A 16,925-nucleotide genomic window follows, 5' to 3' on the forward strand; every position below is an offset into this window, starting at 1 on the left:
CTTAGTTGCGGTTAGCCAAAACCTTATGACATAATTTTACAATTGGTTAAAAAAAAATAAGTTGTATATACAAGAAGATGAAGAATCACATATAATTATGTTACATTAAAAATTAACCAAGTTTGAATTATAGAATTTTAGGGAAGTGGTATCAGTTTGTGCTCTAATATTTTCTCATCATGTTGTTCTTCTAACAACAGTTTTATTCTAACCACCGCTATTATCAGATTGATCTTGAAAAATACCCGCTAATCGTTTAATGCTCCCTCTCTTACACACAACAAAGGTACAGATTAAGTGATTAAGCAATTAGCTCTGCATGCAGGTCATGATACAGAGTTGACGTACGTATATATAACCTTGCACATATATATGACAATGTCAAAGCCTCAAAAAATCACAGATAATAATTAATAAGAGAACAACTAACCTCGCAAGAATTAAGCAGGAGCACGCCGAGGTTTTGGTTACTTGATAGGTTTAGGAAATAACTCAATCGTTGAACCAATATTGACATTGGCTTTGCCCAGATCGCAGAAACTTCAGTGCAACGATTGAGACAAATATGATCCACCTCCGACCAAAATCTTCCTCTTCTCTATAAGAGCTTTCCACAAATTTCCTCTTCTCTAGGTCACTGGAAATAGATCGAGGAGATCAAAGAAGCCCAACTCTTCAGGCTTCAGCACCAGGTAACTGCCGGAGAAATTCCAGTCACCCCCATAACGAAAGGATTAATTTAAGGAAATAACTGGTAAGCTGTTGTTTTTGTTGTAACTCAACCCTAAAGCAATATATACATATATAGCCATCTAATCATACATTTAGATCTAAGGGAAATTGCCAAGAAATGGCAGCCATTCGTTCTGGTGGCTTGTTTAATTTACACGAGGGATTTTATATTCTAAGTTGTATACTAATTTTTTTTTTATTCAGTAATTTGTCTTTGTTTTGTTATAATAATGCTATTTCATTTAGAAAAGGATATAAATTGAAAAGATATATCACTTTAAAACATGTTAATATTATTATTGATTTTTTATGTAAAGAAAAACTTAAGTCATCATGTTTAGAGCCTTTTGAATATTGAAAACGCAAGTTCGTCAAATGCTAGCGATCGACTTTGTTTATTTCGACATACCAATATCTAATGTACCTATTTAACAGTATTGGTTAAGTATTCCTCCACTTGACTTTGGTCAAAATGAGCATCCTCCCACCAACAAGGAACTGAATTATTTGTATTTTCGATGAAATTCACGCTGAAATCACACATGCCAGCTAACCAAAGGTCACCTTTTAGAAATTCCAGTACTGAGCTTTTCTATGGTCCTATAATCACTGTTTAAATGCTGATGTCTAGCAGCAGTTGATTCATAATTCGGAATACTTATTTATGAATCAGTGATAGAAAATTCACTATATTATTGAAATGAATAATTCTCCATATACAGGGTGCTTTGTTCGATAGAAACTCTTAGTGTGTTACTTAAAGGTCCTGAGTCGAGTCTCTCTTCGATTGTAATAAGGGTAGTCACTAGAACTCTACTCGGCCGGTATTCTACAGTCCCAGAAGATTAGTTGAGATATGTGTAAGCTGGCTTGGACACTCCATTCATTAATAAAAAAATTAAAAAAATTAAAATTAAAAATTAAAAAAAACCTCATATAAAGAGAGATCCCAAGTTCGTATTTCAACCATTTCCACATCTCAAATTACATTTTCTTTAAGTTACATATCTTCTTGGAAATGGATATATCAAAATTTGTAGCAGAGACCCACTTTTTCTGTTATTCATTCTATTTTTAGTAACCATTTCGGAATTACATGACCATTTACGTTAACAAACAGCACAAATTTACGAAGACCATCAAGGAATTTCACCTAATTGAGGTGGTAGAATCCGTCGGAGGATCCCAAACGGTAGCATTTACATAATCTTGGTAGAATGCGCTGATACGCCTGGCATAACCAAACCGATTACTCTAAACACCTTGAGGAACCACCCTTCTATAGTCTGGTCCCATTTTGTAAACTATGTGAAACTTCTTACAGCTCCAAAATGAATTTAATCATTGAATTGCATTCAGTACGAGAAGTAGTTCTTATTGGTTGCTCCGGACAACCTGCATTTCAATAACAAAATAAATTTGCTAATCAGTTGTAAGCTGCATCTTCTCAATCACCAAGTCATGCGAATTATAACCATGCGAATGTAACTAAACGTGGTGTGTTCATTAGTAGAGAGGAGAGTAGATGCTCACCTTGGCTTCATAAGTGGCGATTATAGTAAATGCAGGTCCCGAGTGCTTGACCATAAGATCTAGTCATCGTAAGGTAGCCTTGGCACATGTCATTACTGTAAACAAGTTCTAAATCGAACATTATGCTCTTTCAACTTCATTTCCATGAACTTACCAAACTGTTCTCTCCTACCCTTGGTTGCCCATATGTATAGATCCCTTCCAATCTCTCCAACAACAGTTTTCTCCTCATGCAGGTATTAAAATTGTGGGAAAGAGAATGCCAGTGCCCAACCTAAACTGTGACCTGTCATAAATATTTTGCTCGATCATTTTTGCTCAATTGGTCTTTTAACATCTCCCTGATTGCATAGTAAGCAGGGCTCTGGCGCATATCCTAGTTTATTCATTTCTTTTGGCCAACCTCTTTGTTTTTGCAAGCCAGAGCCTTCATAAAACCACCATGAATATTTCCCACACCATGATCTCATACCAGAGAGATCAAGTCTGAGCACCATGCATCTGCATCGAAGGCTCTGTTCCCCTAAAAGACACAATTATCGTGTCATGGTCAATACCTTATCATGGAGCATGAAGTTGTGTTTGTGGCCTTATCTTGATAATCTGCCATATGTGCATTGACTTAATTATGATACTTATTTAATCACAAGCAGTTGGAATTTAGAAAAAGAAGATCATAGTTTCTTACCATTCCAATAGTCATAAATCCCAAGTAATCCATCTGCAGAATAAAATAATTAAGCTGGATATATATGTCTATAAATAAATATTTTGGAAGAAATTATTACAATATGTTTATACCTTCCAGTGATCTTTAACTGTAGTTTCAATGTAAGCTCTGTTCTCATATGCTGCTTTAGATGCCATCATCATAAAGTGGCAAAATATCTGGCATCTCCCATGTTGATGCTACTGTCCAGCTTCACTCGCTTATCTAAATTTCCAATAAACGAAATGAAGTTGCTGATTGCTGTCCGGTTTTCCAACTTCCCTGAAATGCATTGACCCGTCTCTTTTAAGTTAATTAATAGCAGGAAAACCAATTAAAATTCAGTGAAAAAAAAAAAAAATTCTTCATCTATTTAGTCCATCGTAGATCTTGAGCCGATCGTATCAACTCTGATCTAATCGATTTACATTGCTTTATCATCGATGAATTTACAAATGTCTTCTATAGGCAAATACAGATAATTTTCTTGAAGTATTTACGCATATGGCTGATCACAGAGTAACTACTGTATTTTAAAGTTTATAATTATTTTAGGGATATAAATAAGCGGGTTGTCAATCTGCATGTGCTTTTCGAGCACATAAATATGAAATTTTCATAAGTCATAAATATACATTTTGTGCACTAAAGAAGAAAAAAAAATCTTTAATAAATTAAAATTTAGCAAAGTGTTTACATTTTTATGCATAAATTTCCTAAAGATTGTAACGGTTCAAGCAACATAGTTAAAAATGCCATCTAATCACTTAATTTTATTTTTCCTTACAGCCACAGGGAACCACGAGGTCCACAACACAATGGTTGCTTTAGAGCAATGGCTTTTGAGCTGTAGGTAATCCTCTGACATTGCTTTAAGCAAAATATTACAATGTCGACTTTTAGAGGGATGCTGGTGCTTGCACGCAACTTAGCTCACGGCACGGGTGTATTCAAGTATACTAGGTGATGGGTCACTTGATCCTGTTAAAATTATAAAATTATTAAAACAGAGTATATGTTTATTAATTAATAATTTGATCTCAATAAATTTATATTGATCTCGTTAAATTACTTATATTTTATAGACTATATAAGATATATCTATATTTTATTGATTCAAGATTTAAAAATACCTATATTTTTTCATAATTTCTCTTCTTTAGTTTCTCACCTCTTCCTTTATTGGATTAATAAAAAAGACTATTCATTTGGAAGTCACAAGGTAAGATGGTACTCATTTTTGTTATTTGCTTAAAAATCTTTTCTTCTATCTTTTTTTTGATGAAAATCATAAATTATGTTATCCTACGTGGTTTTTATCATTTTATGTATTATTTTTTTATGTTTATTATTTAGTATATATATTATTAAAATTTATTAACTCAGATATTTGACTCCACAATCAGAAATCTTGACTACGCCCTGCTTCGCTCGATCTTTTCTAGGCATGACCCTAAAGCTTTCTAAACACTATGTAAACGCTTAAGCTATAGGCCTATAGCTTTAGAAAAGAGAATGAACCACTCTGATCCCATCAGAAACATACCTGCTTTCAATAATTTCATCTTATTTCAACTTCCTATTTACAAATTACAAAAGCGACTAAGGCATTAGCTAGACAAAAACATACTACTAATTTATCACCATAAACAATTATATTGGATATCAGCACCAGAATTCATCATTTCCTTTATTTGTAGAGAGTTCATATTAATTCAAGAATAATAATTTTTTTGCGCAAATCGTTTCCAGGTAAGCATGCATTCCCAGAAAGAGCTAGCAATATGTAGAACTAAGAATCATTTATACGAGTAATTTATGCATATTTATAATAGTAGAGCCAATATAACAAACCTTTTATCATATTAAGAAGAGAACGCCCAGATTCGGTTACTAGACAGAAGATTGACCAAGAATCGATCCCCGACCCGTGCATGCCAATGGTTTTGCAAAGAATAGCAGAAACTTCTGTACGACGATGGAGATAACATAGCCCATCTGCGGCGGAAAGTCCATTCCCTTGCCTTGCTGCTATCGACGAATTCTCTCTTAGCAATGTCACTGTATATAAGATACGAATCAGATCAAAAAATTTCACTTTTCTGTTTCAAGAGCATGTAATTACAGGTGAAACCTTTTTCACACTCCCCCATGACTTGGCTTGCTTGTATGCAAAGATGGAAGCTTATGATCTATTTCTCTCTGATGTTTATTCTATTCAAACTTCAATTAACCTCTCATCTCCATCTCTGATTATATCTGAAAAGCAAGGTATGCCGCACAAAAAACAATAATTGCAAGGGAATGAAATAATCAAGTGGGGTATAACCCAGGCTACACACTTATTAAATTATCAATGCTCACATGCACATATATTATTGTACTAAATATTAATGGCAATAAGTTCAACACAAGTTATTGGATGAAGAAAAAATATTATCATTATATTTCTTGATCGATTATCCTGCTATATAAGTAATTTCTCTATGTAAATACTTAAATTTTATCCTTGTAAATAATATTTACATAGTTTTTTAGGGATATTGTACATTTTAAGTAATTTCTATTTATTTATCCTCTGAAATTATATGTCCACTTAGTCTGGTCATATTATTTCTATATTATTTATTGAGTAAACGACTTTTTCCCACCCAAGGTTTGCCTTAATAACACTTTTTCACCCAAAATTTCAAAATATCACTTTTCCATCCAAAGTTTTATTCTGTTAATACTCAAAATACACTTCACTTACTTATCAGTCGGCGTTTGGCGAGTTACCAAACACAGCAGGTAAGGTGTTTTGTATAAGTGAGTAGAGTCGGTGGATTCAATGTTGGTGACCGATTGAATTCGTGGCGAATCAATTAGAAATCAGCTAAGAACAAAATACCCTAGTTTTTGAGATGACTAGCAATCAGTGAGAATCGTGTCAATTGAGAGAGGTTTTGTAGAAAGAGACCAGAGTTCAAATAGTTATTGACAGAAAATTTTGGCTACCGAAATCGCTTTGGGTCGTAATAGAATTTAACTTTGAGTGAGAAAGTGGTATTTTAAAACTTTTTGGTTGAGAAAAGTCTAAGGCAAACCTTGGGTGGAAAAAGTTGTTTACTCTTAATTTATTAAGAATATTATAATACATTAATACTATCCAAAGTCTTTCGGTATATTATGTATTTTCCATTCTTTAATTTGTTTTTTTTTTCTGTTTTATGTTTTCTTTCCTATTTTTTTTTTCTTCTCTACTTTCTTCTATATTCATGTGAAATTGTTTCTCTGATATTGATAGCACAAACCACTCACAGTTTTATATATATATATATCCTCCCTACGTTTCAATATAATGATTTTCTAAGTTTTTACACAATTTTTAATGAAAATAATTTTATCTCTCTCCAATTTGAGATTTTCCTCTGATTTTGCACGTGAGAAAACTGTTTTTCCTGAATTATATATATTTGATGGGTGTGGAAGAGAGGAGATAGAGAGAGATAATAAAAAGAGAGGAGAGAGAATGTGGGCCATTTAATTTGAAAAAAAATTATATCCTCAAAACGTATTTATAAAAAAACGAAGGGATGTTTATATGTCCAAGATATTATATTTATAAAACAAACTTGTTTTGTGAAAGGCTAAACTTTCTTAAACATGTTCAAAGATATTTTTTAAGGAATTTGTATTATGTTAACAACATAATTGTGAATATTTGATATTAGTGATAGCTTTTATTATGTTAATTGATGATCTCATAACTTTATTTTATAATATCTGTATTGGATTCTCTTCTTATCTCTAAGATCCAAACAATCATAAGAGAGAGATTAACCCACTTAAATATTAATTAATCGGCTGTCTAATTAGTTATATGATGAGGATGCATTGACGCAATGACAAGTAGAAACTTCCCTTGCATCCGTCAAAGTTATGCAACACGGTGGTTATATACTTTACAAAAGTCATATTAAAGAGATAATATTTACTTTAAAATTTATGATTACCTTTTCTTTCTCTCTTTTTTCTTTTTTTAAAGATAAAAATTCCATAAATATGTTTTTTCTTTTTCTTTTTTTTGGGCTTATATCCTTTCTGATAAAGAATGTTCTTGTTTTTTTTTAAAAAAAAAAAAAAAAATTATTGTGATTTGTGTGAAGATACACTTTAATGAGTGGTCTTAGTACAACGATTGCGTGAAACATGTGTTGTCTTGTACCTACTCTCATTTGCACATTAGTGCTTTTTTTTTTTTTTTTTTTTTCTCTGTCTACCTCTTTCTACCATAACCACGTCATCATAAATGACGATTTTCAGCACTCTTCTTTCTTTATTGACATTGACGAAGACTTACCATCTATAAGCATCTTTAATTATCTTTTTATTTTAAAAATAATTTTTTATATAAATAAAGAGTATTTTTATTTATTTAAAATATAAAAATATAATTTTTATTCAAATTTAGTAAATTCTTTAAATTTAATAAAAATACTCTTTATTTTTAAGAAAGAGACAATAAAAGAGAGTTAATAATAAATACATAAAAATTTGTAGTTTATAATTAAATTAGGTAGAAAGTGAATTTGACTTTTTAAATGTGAAAAATTAACTTACTCTCTAATTATATTTTAAAATAAAGAATCTGTTGAATTCTTATTTTTATAAATAAATTTTTACAATAGAGTTTTGATCATATAAAAAAATAAAAAAAAGTGCTTTAATAAAGGCCGAAATTTGTTTTAAAAATTTTGGATTAGAAAGCCATCCACATTGATCCCACCCCATTTGATGATGGTGGAAGAATCTTTGGAAGGTCACCACTCATTCTAAAGTTGGATGTGATAGCAACGCATTCCTTTATCAAAAATGGGCAAACGGGACTGGAATATAAGCCACTGGGCTTGATTGCCTGCTCGTTTATGAGATCTGAAATGGGCCAGAAGGCATAAAACCTACCCGTTTGATATCTCTGAAAGCTTGCTTCCGCCAATGGGTTATGCGAGATGGGCTAGAAATTGTTTGGGACCGGACAGGATGATGGATGGAGATATGTCTCACATCTAAAAAATATTACTTGGACAGTCAATCGGTAACACGAAATATAACATCAAAAAGGTGGAAAACAAATCTTCTAATAATTAAATATATATTTTGGTGGCAATTATTTTATGGATTTGTGAAGTTTATATTTGATGGGAATCTACTTCCTATTTGATTGGATCTGACAAGCCAGTTTTGAATTCTAACGCATCTAGTGATCAGGTCATCTGATCTAAGGCTTATTTGCAGAGTGTATTTTCTATGTTAAGAGGATGCGGCAGTATCACATTTTTTTTTTTTTTTTCTAGGTAAACTTACAGGGTGCGTTTGGTGTAGTATTTTGGATAAGATTTTGAGGATAGTATTGGATTGTTGGATAGGGGAGTATTACGAGGTAAATTTGAAAAATTTATGAAAAAGCCCTTAGGTTTACTAATTTAATTAAAGACCCTACTATATAAAATGACAAAAACACCCCCACCACCTGCAGTGTCAGATTCCGGCCGTCACCGTCGGAATCTGGCCTGAAAATTTCGTTACGGCACAGACCGATCGGATCTGTGCCGTAACGCATCATTATGGCCTTTTCCGGCCGTCGAAAAAGGCCAGATCTACGACCTGTTATGGCCGTCGACAGCCGAAAATGCCAAAACGATGGCCATCTTTGGCCGTCGTTGACGGCCAGATCGGTGTAATTTCGGCCATTTATGGTCAGAATTTAGGCCGTTGTACAGATTCCGGCTATCACCGGCGGTAGTTGCCGGAATCTGACAAGTTGGGTTGATGAGGGGGTTTTTGTTAATTTTTAAAAAAAAAAAATCAAGGGGCATTTAGTGAAATTAATAACCTTATTGGGTCTAAAAGTAATTAAAAAAATAGGGTAATATTTCTGGAATAGTGTGCCAAACATTATTTGGAGAATAGGATTGGGAATATGGATAAAAATAGGGAGCCAAACGCACCCACATATATCTCAATTAATCTTTTAAAGTCATAAAACTGGTGGTCAGGTAAGAGCCCTAATAGTCACTCCTATTAGTGTCTAGAGAGACTCGAACTTGAAATTATTTTTACTCTTTTATTATTTTTACTCTTTTATTATTAGGTTATTCAATGGTGTTCCAATACTTAACTAATAATTACTATTTGATTTCATTTTAAAAAGAGAAGTTTGAATTTTGAAATGCCGGTTTTGCAATTCCATATATGGTTTTTTTTTTCTTTTTTTTTTTTTTTGGACAATGAAAAGACAAATTCAACACAAGTGCAAGGTCAATGGGTCATACAGTGAATATAAAATGAATAAGATGAGATCTTAAAACATTTAAGTTCATCTCACCTTGCGTATGGGACACTAGAAGAAAGAAAATTGGTGTGAATATGGATAATATAATATAGAGATCTAAAGCTTGCACCTCACCTGCCCGCTTAAAGTATGCACTCTTGCCAAAATCCAATCCAACCAACCATTTTATTGTCTTTATTCATCTTATTCTTTTATAAAATTCAGTATTTATTTGTAAAACCTACAATTACATTTCAACCTCATTAATTTCACCATGTCTCATGTCTGCATCTATATTCACACCTCACAGAATTAATTTAGTGCACCTCCAGTCTCATTAATTTTACAGAGAGTATTTATGTCAACTTATGCGCACCTCAATTACTCTTCCGTCATTTAAGGGAATCAAACACCAAAGAAAATTGAACTTAGAATCTCTTGAGTAATACATCCAAGAGTTTATATCGCATCACCTGACCACCCAAGAGTGGTTATAGACAAAGATTATTATTGGTGCTTAATTTCCAAGTTTCACACATGGCTCCTTACTCCTATTCCTAAATCAAAAATGTCATATATAAATTAAACTAAAACTCACTTTGAAAATTAAGATAATATTCCAAGTAGTGAATAATTGATAATATGATCTAAAAAGACATAGAATAGATGATCTTTTTAAGGGAAAAGAAAGAAAGGCTGGCTAGAAACATCGATCCATGATCAAATAGACAAAACAAGCTTATTACCCTTTTTCATCTTTTGATATTTAAGCATTAATTAATCAAATGAATATAACTTTTGGTGGAATCAAATACATAGGGTAATTAAAAAATGCTATGAATGCGGTAGACTTTATCCTGTCACAAAGAACATGAGAACTTATCCCAAAAAAGGAAAGAGATAAGTAGATTGATTTTACAAAAAAAGGATAGATTGATAGAATGTGTCAGAGGAGGGGATACAATGAATTTGCTGGTTAATATATATAAATTCATAAAAGGTATCTCCCCCTTTCTAATAATCAAAGACATGCTGGGGATGTTGGGTCCTTAGTGGGATATCTCACATGGGTCTTTTTGCTTGATGGATTGACCATTTCATAATTTTTTAGTCATTCTTTTATACCCACTTTGGACTATTTTGGGATAAATTTAAGAGAAATGGATGTTAGTGAGGCATGATCCTTGAGACATCAACACTACTTTAACTCGATCCTGCCTTGGGAGGCAACCTACCAAGCTCCCACCTTCTTCTTTCTCATTTAAGTGTAGTAGTAGAAGACAAATGAAATTAAAATAATAATTGTTTTTTTTTTTATTATTATTTCTGATTAGTGGTGCAAAAGTGATTGTATTTAATTAATCTCCATTCCTTTTTGTTTAGGAAGCTCCTTTTTTCAAATCATATATTAGTCGCCAGTCTCACAAATTGCGACATCCGTTTTACTAATAGCTATACCAAAAGAACACAAGACACTATTATTATTGTATTGATTCATATTCTTATCACGTGTTGTATACTAACTGTTATTTCCTCATCAACTTTAACGTGTTGTCAAGATTTGTATTAATAAACCATATAATATAAGATACAATCGATGTACTCTGGCAAGTGAAAAGCCTTTAACTACTTTTGAGTGGTTAATTAAGTAGTTCGATAGAGACTCTTTGATGTATTATTCAAGAAGTCATGAATTCAAATTATTCTTCGGTTGTTAATAGGGGTAGCCACTGGAACTCTTACCTGATCAGTAGTTCTAGGATCCCGAAAGATTGGTTGAGGTACGCATAAACTGGCTTAGACACTCCGATCATTAAAAAAAAAAAAAAAAAAAAAAAAACTTAGCTAGGCTCATCACATCTTTACTCTTACCCAATAAAATTTGTAATTAGGTAATCTTAATGCATCTTTACTATATTGGAAACTTTACTCCCAAGACTAAAAGATATAACTGCTAATCTATTATGTAACTGTTGGCCCCCTGTGGGAGCCTTATACAACTATGCTGAAAGCAAATAGGCAAAGAGAGGCGAAAGGTATAATCAAAAGTCAAAACTTCAATTAACTCGCCCGACTTCTATATATCTTTGAATGTAGCTAGCCTCTGTCTTCTGCAACCGTTGAACTTCTTGATACTTAATCTGAGAAAGTAGGCCACCAAATTTTTGTGTGTCAGATTCAACCCTAGCAGAAAAAAGGTTCAAAACTTGCCGCGAGGGAAATCAGAATGGATAGGTAGATATGGACAATCAATTATCAAAGCATGCATTAATTAATCTTCACTTTTGATCATTACCCGAGAGTTAATGCGATCTTGTCAGCAAAAAGAAAGCATTATTCAAGTAATTATATAAGAAAGAAGAATCGATAGGAGATGCCGAGATGCGAGAATAATTGCTCTGATTTTTGTAAAATCGACCCATATGTAGATCTTTCAAATACATAATCAAAAGTTCAGGATAATTTGTTATTGCAGATATATAACCGTTAAACTTTTTCACCCAAATCCAATTAATTAGCCACTTGTTTTATAGAGTATACATATAATGTTCAGTGAACCGTTAAGAATTCACTAAATTTGATACTCTTTAGGCCCTTAAGTTTCGATAATTTTATCTAACATTCGTTTGCACGGACTGGTGGAGAGGAGATTATAGCTCAAAACTCAAAAGTTGAAGTATTAATTTGATGAAAGCATACACTACAATTGTTATGTGACATTAACAATGAGAACTGAACACATTCACTCTTTACAAACAAAACCACCAATTAACATTACCAACTAATACAATTAGGAATAATTAAACAATTCTATCTCTTTTCCTTCCCTATCTAAACATCTGCATATTTCCTAGCATTTGAGAAGGCTGGCATGATTTAGCCAACGAAGAGTAACCAACATTAGCCATTGTTGGTGCTGAAAATCCAACACCACCAATTGGCCTTTGAGCACCAGCTTGTTCCAACGTCTGCACCTGTTTCTTTAAGAATTTAACGTAATGGATAGCCTCATCTAACATAGAAGCTGTGTCCATTTTGCTTCCTCCGGGCACAAGTCTCTGTAGGATCCTTATCCTCTCGCTTATCCTTTCCCTTCTGTGCCTGGCTGCCACGCTCTGTGGATCCTTAGATATTTTCACGTTCCTTCTCTTTGGAGGCTTAATGGATTCAGGGTCTATATGGATAGGTTGCATTGCAGCTATACGAAAGATCATCTCTCTCATAGCTGCCATTGAGTTTCGTTTCTCTAATGATGGAGGATATGCACTTCCATTGGGTAATGTAAACGCATTTTTGAATCTTCCAGTGACCACATTGGGTTGAAGAGGTGGTGTCATGGGCTCTTGAATTGGAGTGCTTCCAAAAGGCATTGTTGAAGAAGGATTGACCAATGAAGGAGGGGAAGAAACGTTAACAGTTGGATTATGGTAAATGGTAGCATTATTATTGGTGGTGGTATTCGCAGTGGAGAAATGAATTTCATGAGGCAATGTGGGAGCCGTAGTATTGAACGGCTCACAAAATTCCTGAAGCTTTTCCATTTGCATAATGACTGCCATCATCTCCATTTGATCTTCTTGATGAGATGCTTTCATCATGTCAACATCCATTGAATATTTCACTCTTCTTGTGAATTGTGGTTGGTTTTGTTTGAGAGAGATGGGGAAGTGAAAGCAGAGGGATGGGGGAGCTGAGCCAACAGGTTTATGAGATAGATTATTGAACTAGGGTTTTTATCAGATATGTGCAGAGAGATAGGGAAAATGAAAAGTTGATTAAAACTGCCAACAATCCAGCGAGCATACTGGAACTGGAAGGCTTTATATATACAACTTGTGACAAATATTTTATTCATGCAGAAGCTCATAGAAAAGTCTCTCAAAACTCATTTATGATTGTATTTATGATATATGATAGTGACCGCCCATTATGTGGGGCTACCTCCAATCGCATATTAACCATCCGATCTGATTATCGAAAACTCAATTGAAAGGACAAATCCATAGATTTATGTGATCAGACCTCAAAATCCATCCATGCACTCGAGCCCACGAATTAAAGGGCTGGGATTAAAGTGATCTTTAGAAAGAAGATGCATGAACCAATTTATTCTGTGACCCATCGAGGGAAAGGGTTTGCCTAGTCTTACTTTTCCCCTAAAATTCACTTTGTTGAAAAGCAAGAAAAAAATAACCATGAATGGATGAACCCCACAATCACATGATGTTTGTCAGAACATAAGCAATAATTAATAAAATTAAGCCTTTGGATACTTGTATATACAATTTTAATACTTTCCAATGGTCAAAAAGAATAGATTTTGATTCAAATCTTGATAAAGATTGAAACAGTACTCACCACCGGCTGCCGGTGAAAACTATTGATTGTGGTTTGTCAGTAGGTGTAAAAGACAGTTGACAGAGAACTGTGAAGTCGGTTAGGGTGATTGGGGGCCTACTGGACTGTATTATCCTGGCTTCTGTTATATCCTGATGCTTGGTTTCTTTGCTCCCTTTGGCACACTTTTCAATGTGGATTAGGTAATACAGTAAACCTGACCTTCGTCCAACTTCAATAAGTGCACAGTAAAAGCTGTATTTAATTTTCTACTTCTTGAATAGAATGGAAGCAAAACGTTGTTCATAATTGGTAACTGTCTTTCCCATGCTTAACTTCTTTTCAGTTTGCATCAAATTGTATAACAACTTGGGAAGATAAAACTGAAGCTGAAATGAAGTTCTGCTCCTACTTCAAAAGCCATTTTCGAAAAAGTTCTTGTGTAACAAAATGAGCATAAAAGAACATGTTCCCTTCTAAAGAGATCCATCTAGACTTAATCTGTATCCGCAAGGGAGAGGATTGCCTAAAGTTGAAAGGTTACTTTATTCTCAAGGTTTCACTGATCCTAACTACTGAGAATGCACGCGGAGATATCTGATATTACCCTTACTGAACTGTGGTTTTATGCTTGAACAATATTTAATGAAGAGAGTTTTCCCTTACGTCTGTTTCACATAACCATAATAAACTGAGGACTGTTTCAATATATATTTAAGAAACCAAAATAAGCTGATAATTACATTGCTGATCAGAAGTGGTCCCTTTTTCTTTCTGGATTTCTCTTTATTTAAGCATGATATTCTTCACCCCAATCTATTGGATCATTTAATATTTACTTAAAATTGGATAAGCCAAAAGCGCTGTCTAGAATTGTATCTTTTGATATGTTTAGCTCTAATTTTCTTAAAGCTACTGTACAAAGAACCCAAACCGACCTATCCAAATTCTATTGACTTCTTATTTGAAAAATGATAGCAACAGTTCATAGATATATGAATGCGCGTACTTGGTCGACCCTTCCAATTTAAAACGAGCTTGCTTCAGTGCAATGTATTAGATTAGATAGATGAACATAGATATATGGGTTGAGTTAAACTCATTAAATTGAGATGGGAGTAAGCTAATATGGGACGGTTGTTGTGTTCACAGGGAATGGGAGGAATATGAGACAATAAAAAAAATGGACCACAGACAGATGAGATAATAATGGTCACACTGAGGCATGATTGAATTTTATCAAACCAGTTGTCATGAATGATTTTCTTATGGATGGATTCGATGCTGCTGATAACCATCAATGCCAAGATAATAATGTAATCAAAACCGAGATAAAGTCCACTACGTGTGGGAATCCAGGAACTAAGAAGGCTCAGGGAAAAAGGTCTGCTGCTATTCGTTTATTCAAATGGAACTCATGTATCCCATATAGCAGTTGCTTTAGTCGCATGATCTGTAGTATATATTTGTGAAAAGCTGCTTCTGTATGTATTAAAGTTCCCAAGTACTCAGTTTGTTCAGAAAGAATTTATTCTCTTCTTTAATTCCTTCTTTTGATTCTAAATTAAAAATAGATTTGCCCTCTATAAAATTTGAATAATATACTAACTAATATACTAACCTTTATTAAAATCATATATAGTATCTATACTATGCACATAATACCTATACTATGCTTTAAGTTAGTACACCAGTTTGTAGAATCTATTAGTGCCTATAACATTACCCATAAAATTTTGTAAGTTGGTTCACCATTAATGAATTCTGACCTCTATATTAATGATTCAATGCGGAGCAAATTTCTCAATGATATGAAATATAAATAACATATAATAATTCCAAATAGCCAAACAACAAGCACCCATGGCCTAATGGATAAGGCGTCTGACTTCTAATCAGGCGATTGTGGGTTCGAGTCCCACTGGGTGTGTGTGCTTAAGGAATCTTTTTAATTTCTTCTTCTTTGGTTTTTTACAGTTAGGGCCAACTAAAATCCTAAGAGAGGCCCTTCAGCTAAAATAGCATCGCTCCACTTCTCAATCTATGATAGGCAAGTTTTATGGGCTTTGAAAGTAGAATCCAATGAAAATGGGTGGGCCTCTTCCTACTTTGCAAGTGAGTAGGCTTATTTAAGGCCACTAAATAGTAATAAATATATATTAAGACTGGTTTTTTTTGCCCCATGATTGAACTGAAAATACCATACCTTTTAATAATTTTTACAATTACAAATTTAACCCTGTATGAAATTGTAAACTTACCTTCGATTTTTATTATTTGCATATGCTTTTTGATACTCCACTTTTATATGAGAAACCCTAATTCTTATATACTTAATCAAATAATACTATGACAAAATTGAAATACTTTTTATAACTAAAAAATAGTAATGGAGGAATAATAACAATGGGGCTAAATAGCATACGAGAAGGCAATGACATGCTTCCTCTTTTAAAAGAAAAAATGGCTAGAAGGAGGGATACTTATAGAAGTAATGGGTTTCATAAATAAAAAAAATTAATTTTAAAACTTTTAAATGTGGTATTTTAAGAAAAGGGGTTTATTCAGTTAAAAAAAAAAATGGAGACCAAGAAACTACATTTAAGTGGCTGAGTGATTCGATAAGGACTATTTAATGTATTACTCAAAAGATCATGAGTTTGAATCCCTATTCAGTTGCTACTAGGAATAGTCATGGGAGCTCTTATCCGACCGATAGTTCTAAGATCTCGGAGGGATCAATTGAAATACGTATAAAGTGGCCCAGACAACCTCAGTCATAAAAAAAAAATGGAGACCAAGAGAATCACTCATTTATAAAATGAGTTGAATTAGAATTATTGTTACTTTAGAAGAAAAAAAAAAAATTCAATGGACTTAAATAATACCAATCTTTGCATGCGGCTTACTATTGTCCATTTATGACAAATTGTCAACTTAAAAGGAGTTGTAATGTCGTTGTAACAAGAGTAAACGACTTTTTCCCACCCAAGGTTTGCCTTAATAACATTTTCCACCCAAAAAGTTTTAAAATATCACTTTCTCACCCAAAGGTAATACTCTATTACTATCCAAAGCTGATTCTAGCCGATCAGGCGGCGAAAATTCTCTCCATCACCACTATTTGAACCTCTGGTCTCCATTCTACAAAACTCTTCTCATTCTGATATCTGATTTCTTGTTAATTGTCGGTCACTGCAAAGCTAAGGTTTCATGTTCTTAACTTATTTCTAACTGATTCATCAGTCACCACCATTTGATCCATCGGTCTCCACTTTACAAAACCCCTCTTACCATAGT

The 16,925-nt window shown here is 33.4% G+C and overlaps 1 protein-coding gene, 1 non-coding gene and 1 pseudogene across 2 annotated transcripts; 1 reads left to right on the forward strand and 2 right to left on the reverse strand.

The window, feature by feature from the left end:
* Positions 1–2,272: 2,272 nt before the first annotated feature.
* LOC116112458 lies at positions 2,273–5,221 on the reverse strand (annotated as a pseudogene).
* A 6,887-nt stretch (positions 5,222–12,108) lies between these two features.
* Positions 12,109–12,898, reverse strand: LOC116112402 (transcription factor HEC1-like). The gene has a single exon (XM_031398535.1). It carries the CDS (start codon positions 12,896–12,898, stop codon positions 12,116–12,118), a length of 783 nt encoding a protein of 260 aa, XP_031254395.1. The 3' UTR covers positions 12,109–12,115.
* A 2,584-nt stretch (positions 12,899–15,482) lies between these two features.
* Positions 15,483–15,555, forward strand: TRNAR-UCU. The gene has a single exon. It is a non-coding gene; the product is annotated as a tRNA-Arg (tRNA).
* Positions 15,556–16,925: the final 1,370 nt, after the last annotated feature.

The sequence above is a fragment of the Pistacia vera genome, unplaced genomic scaffold (genome assembly GCF_008641045.1).
Source record: "Pistacia vera cultivar Batoury unplaced genomic scaffold, PisVer_v2 Contig661, whole genome shotgun sequence".
NCBI lineage: Eukaryota > Viridiplantae > Streptophyta > Magnoliopsida > Sapindales > Anacardiaceae > Pistacia > Pistacia vera.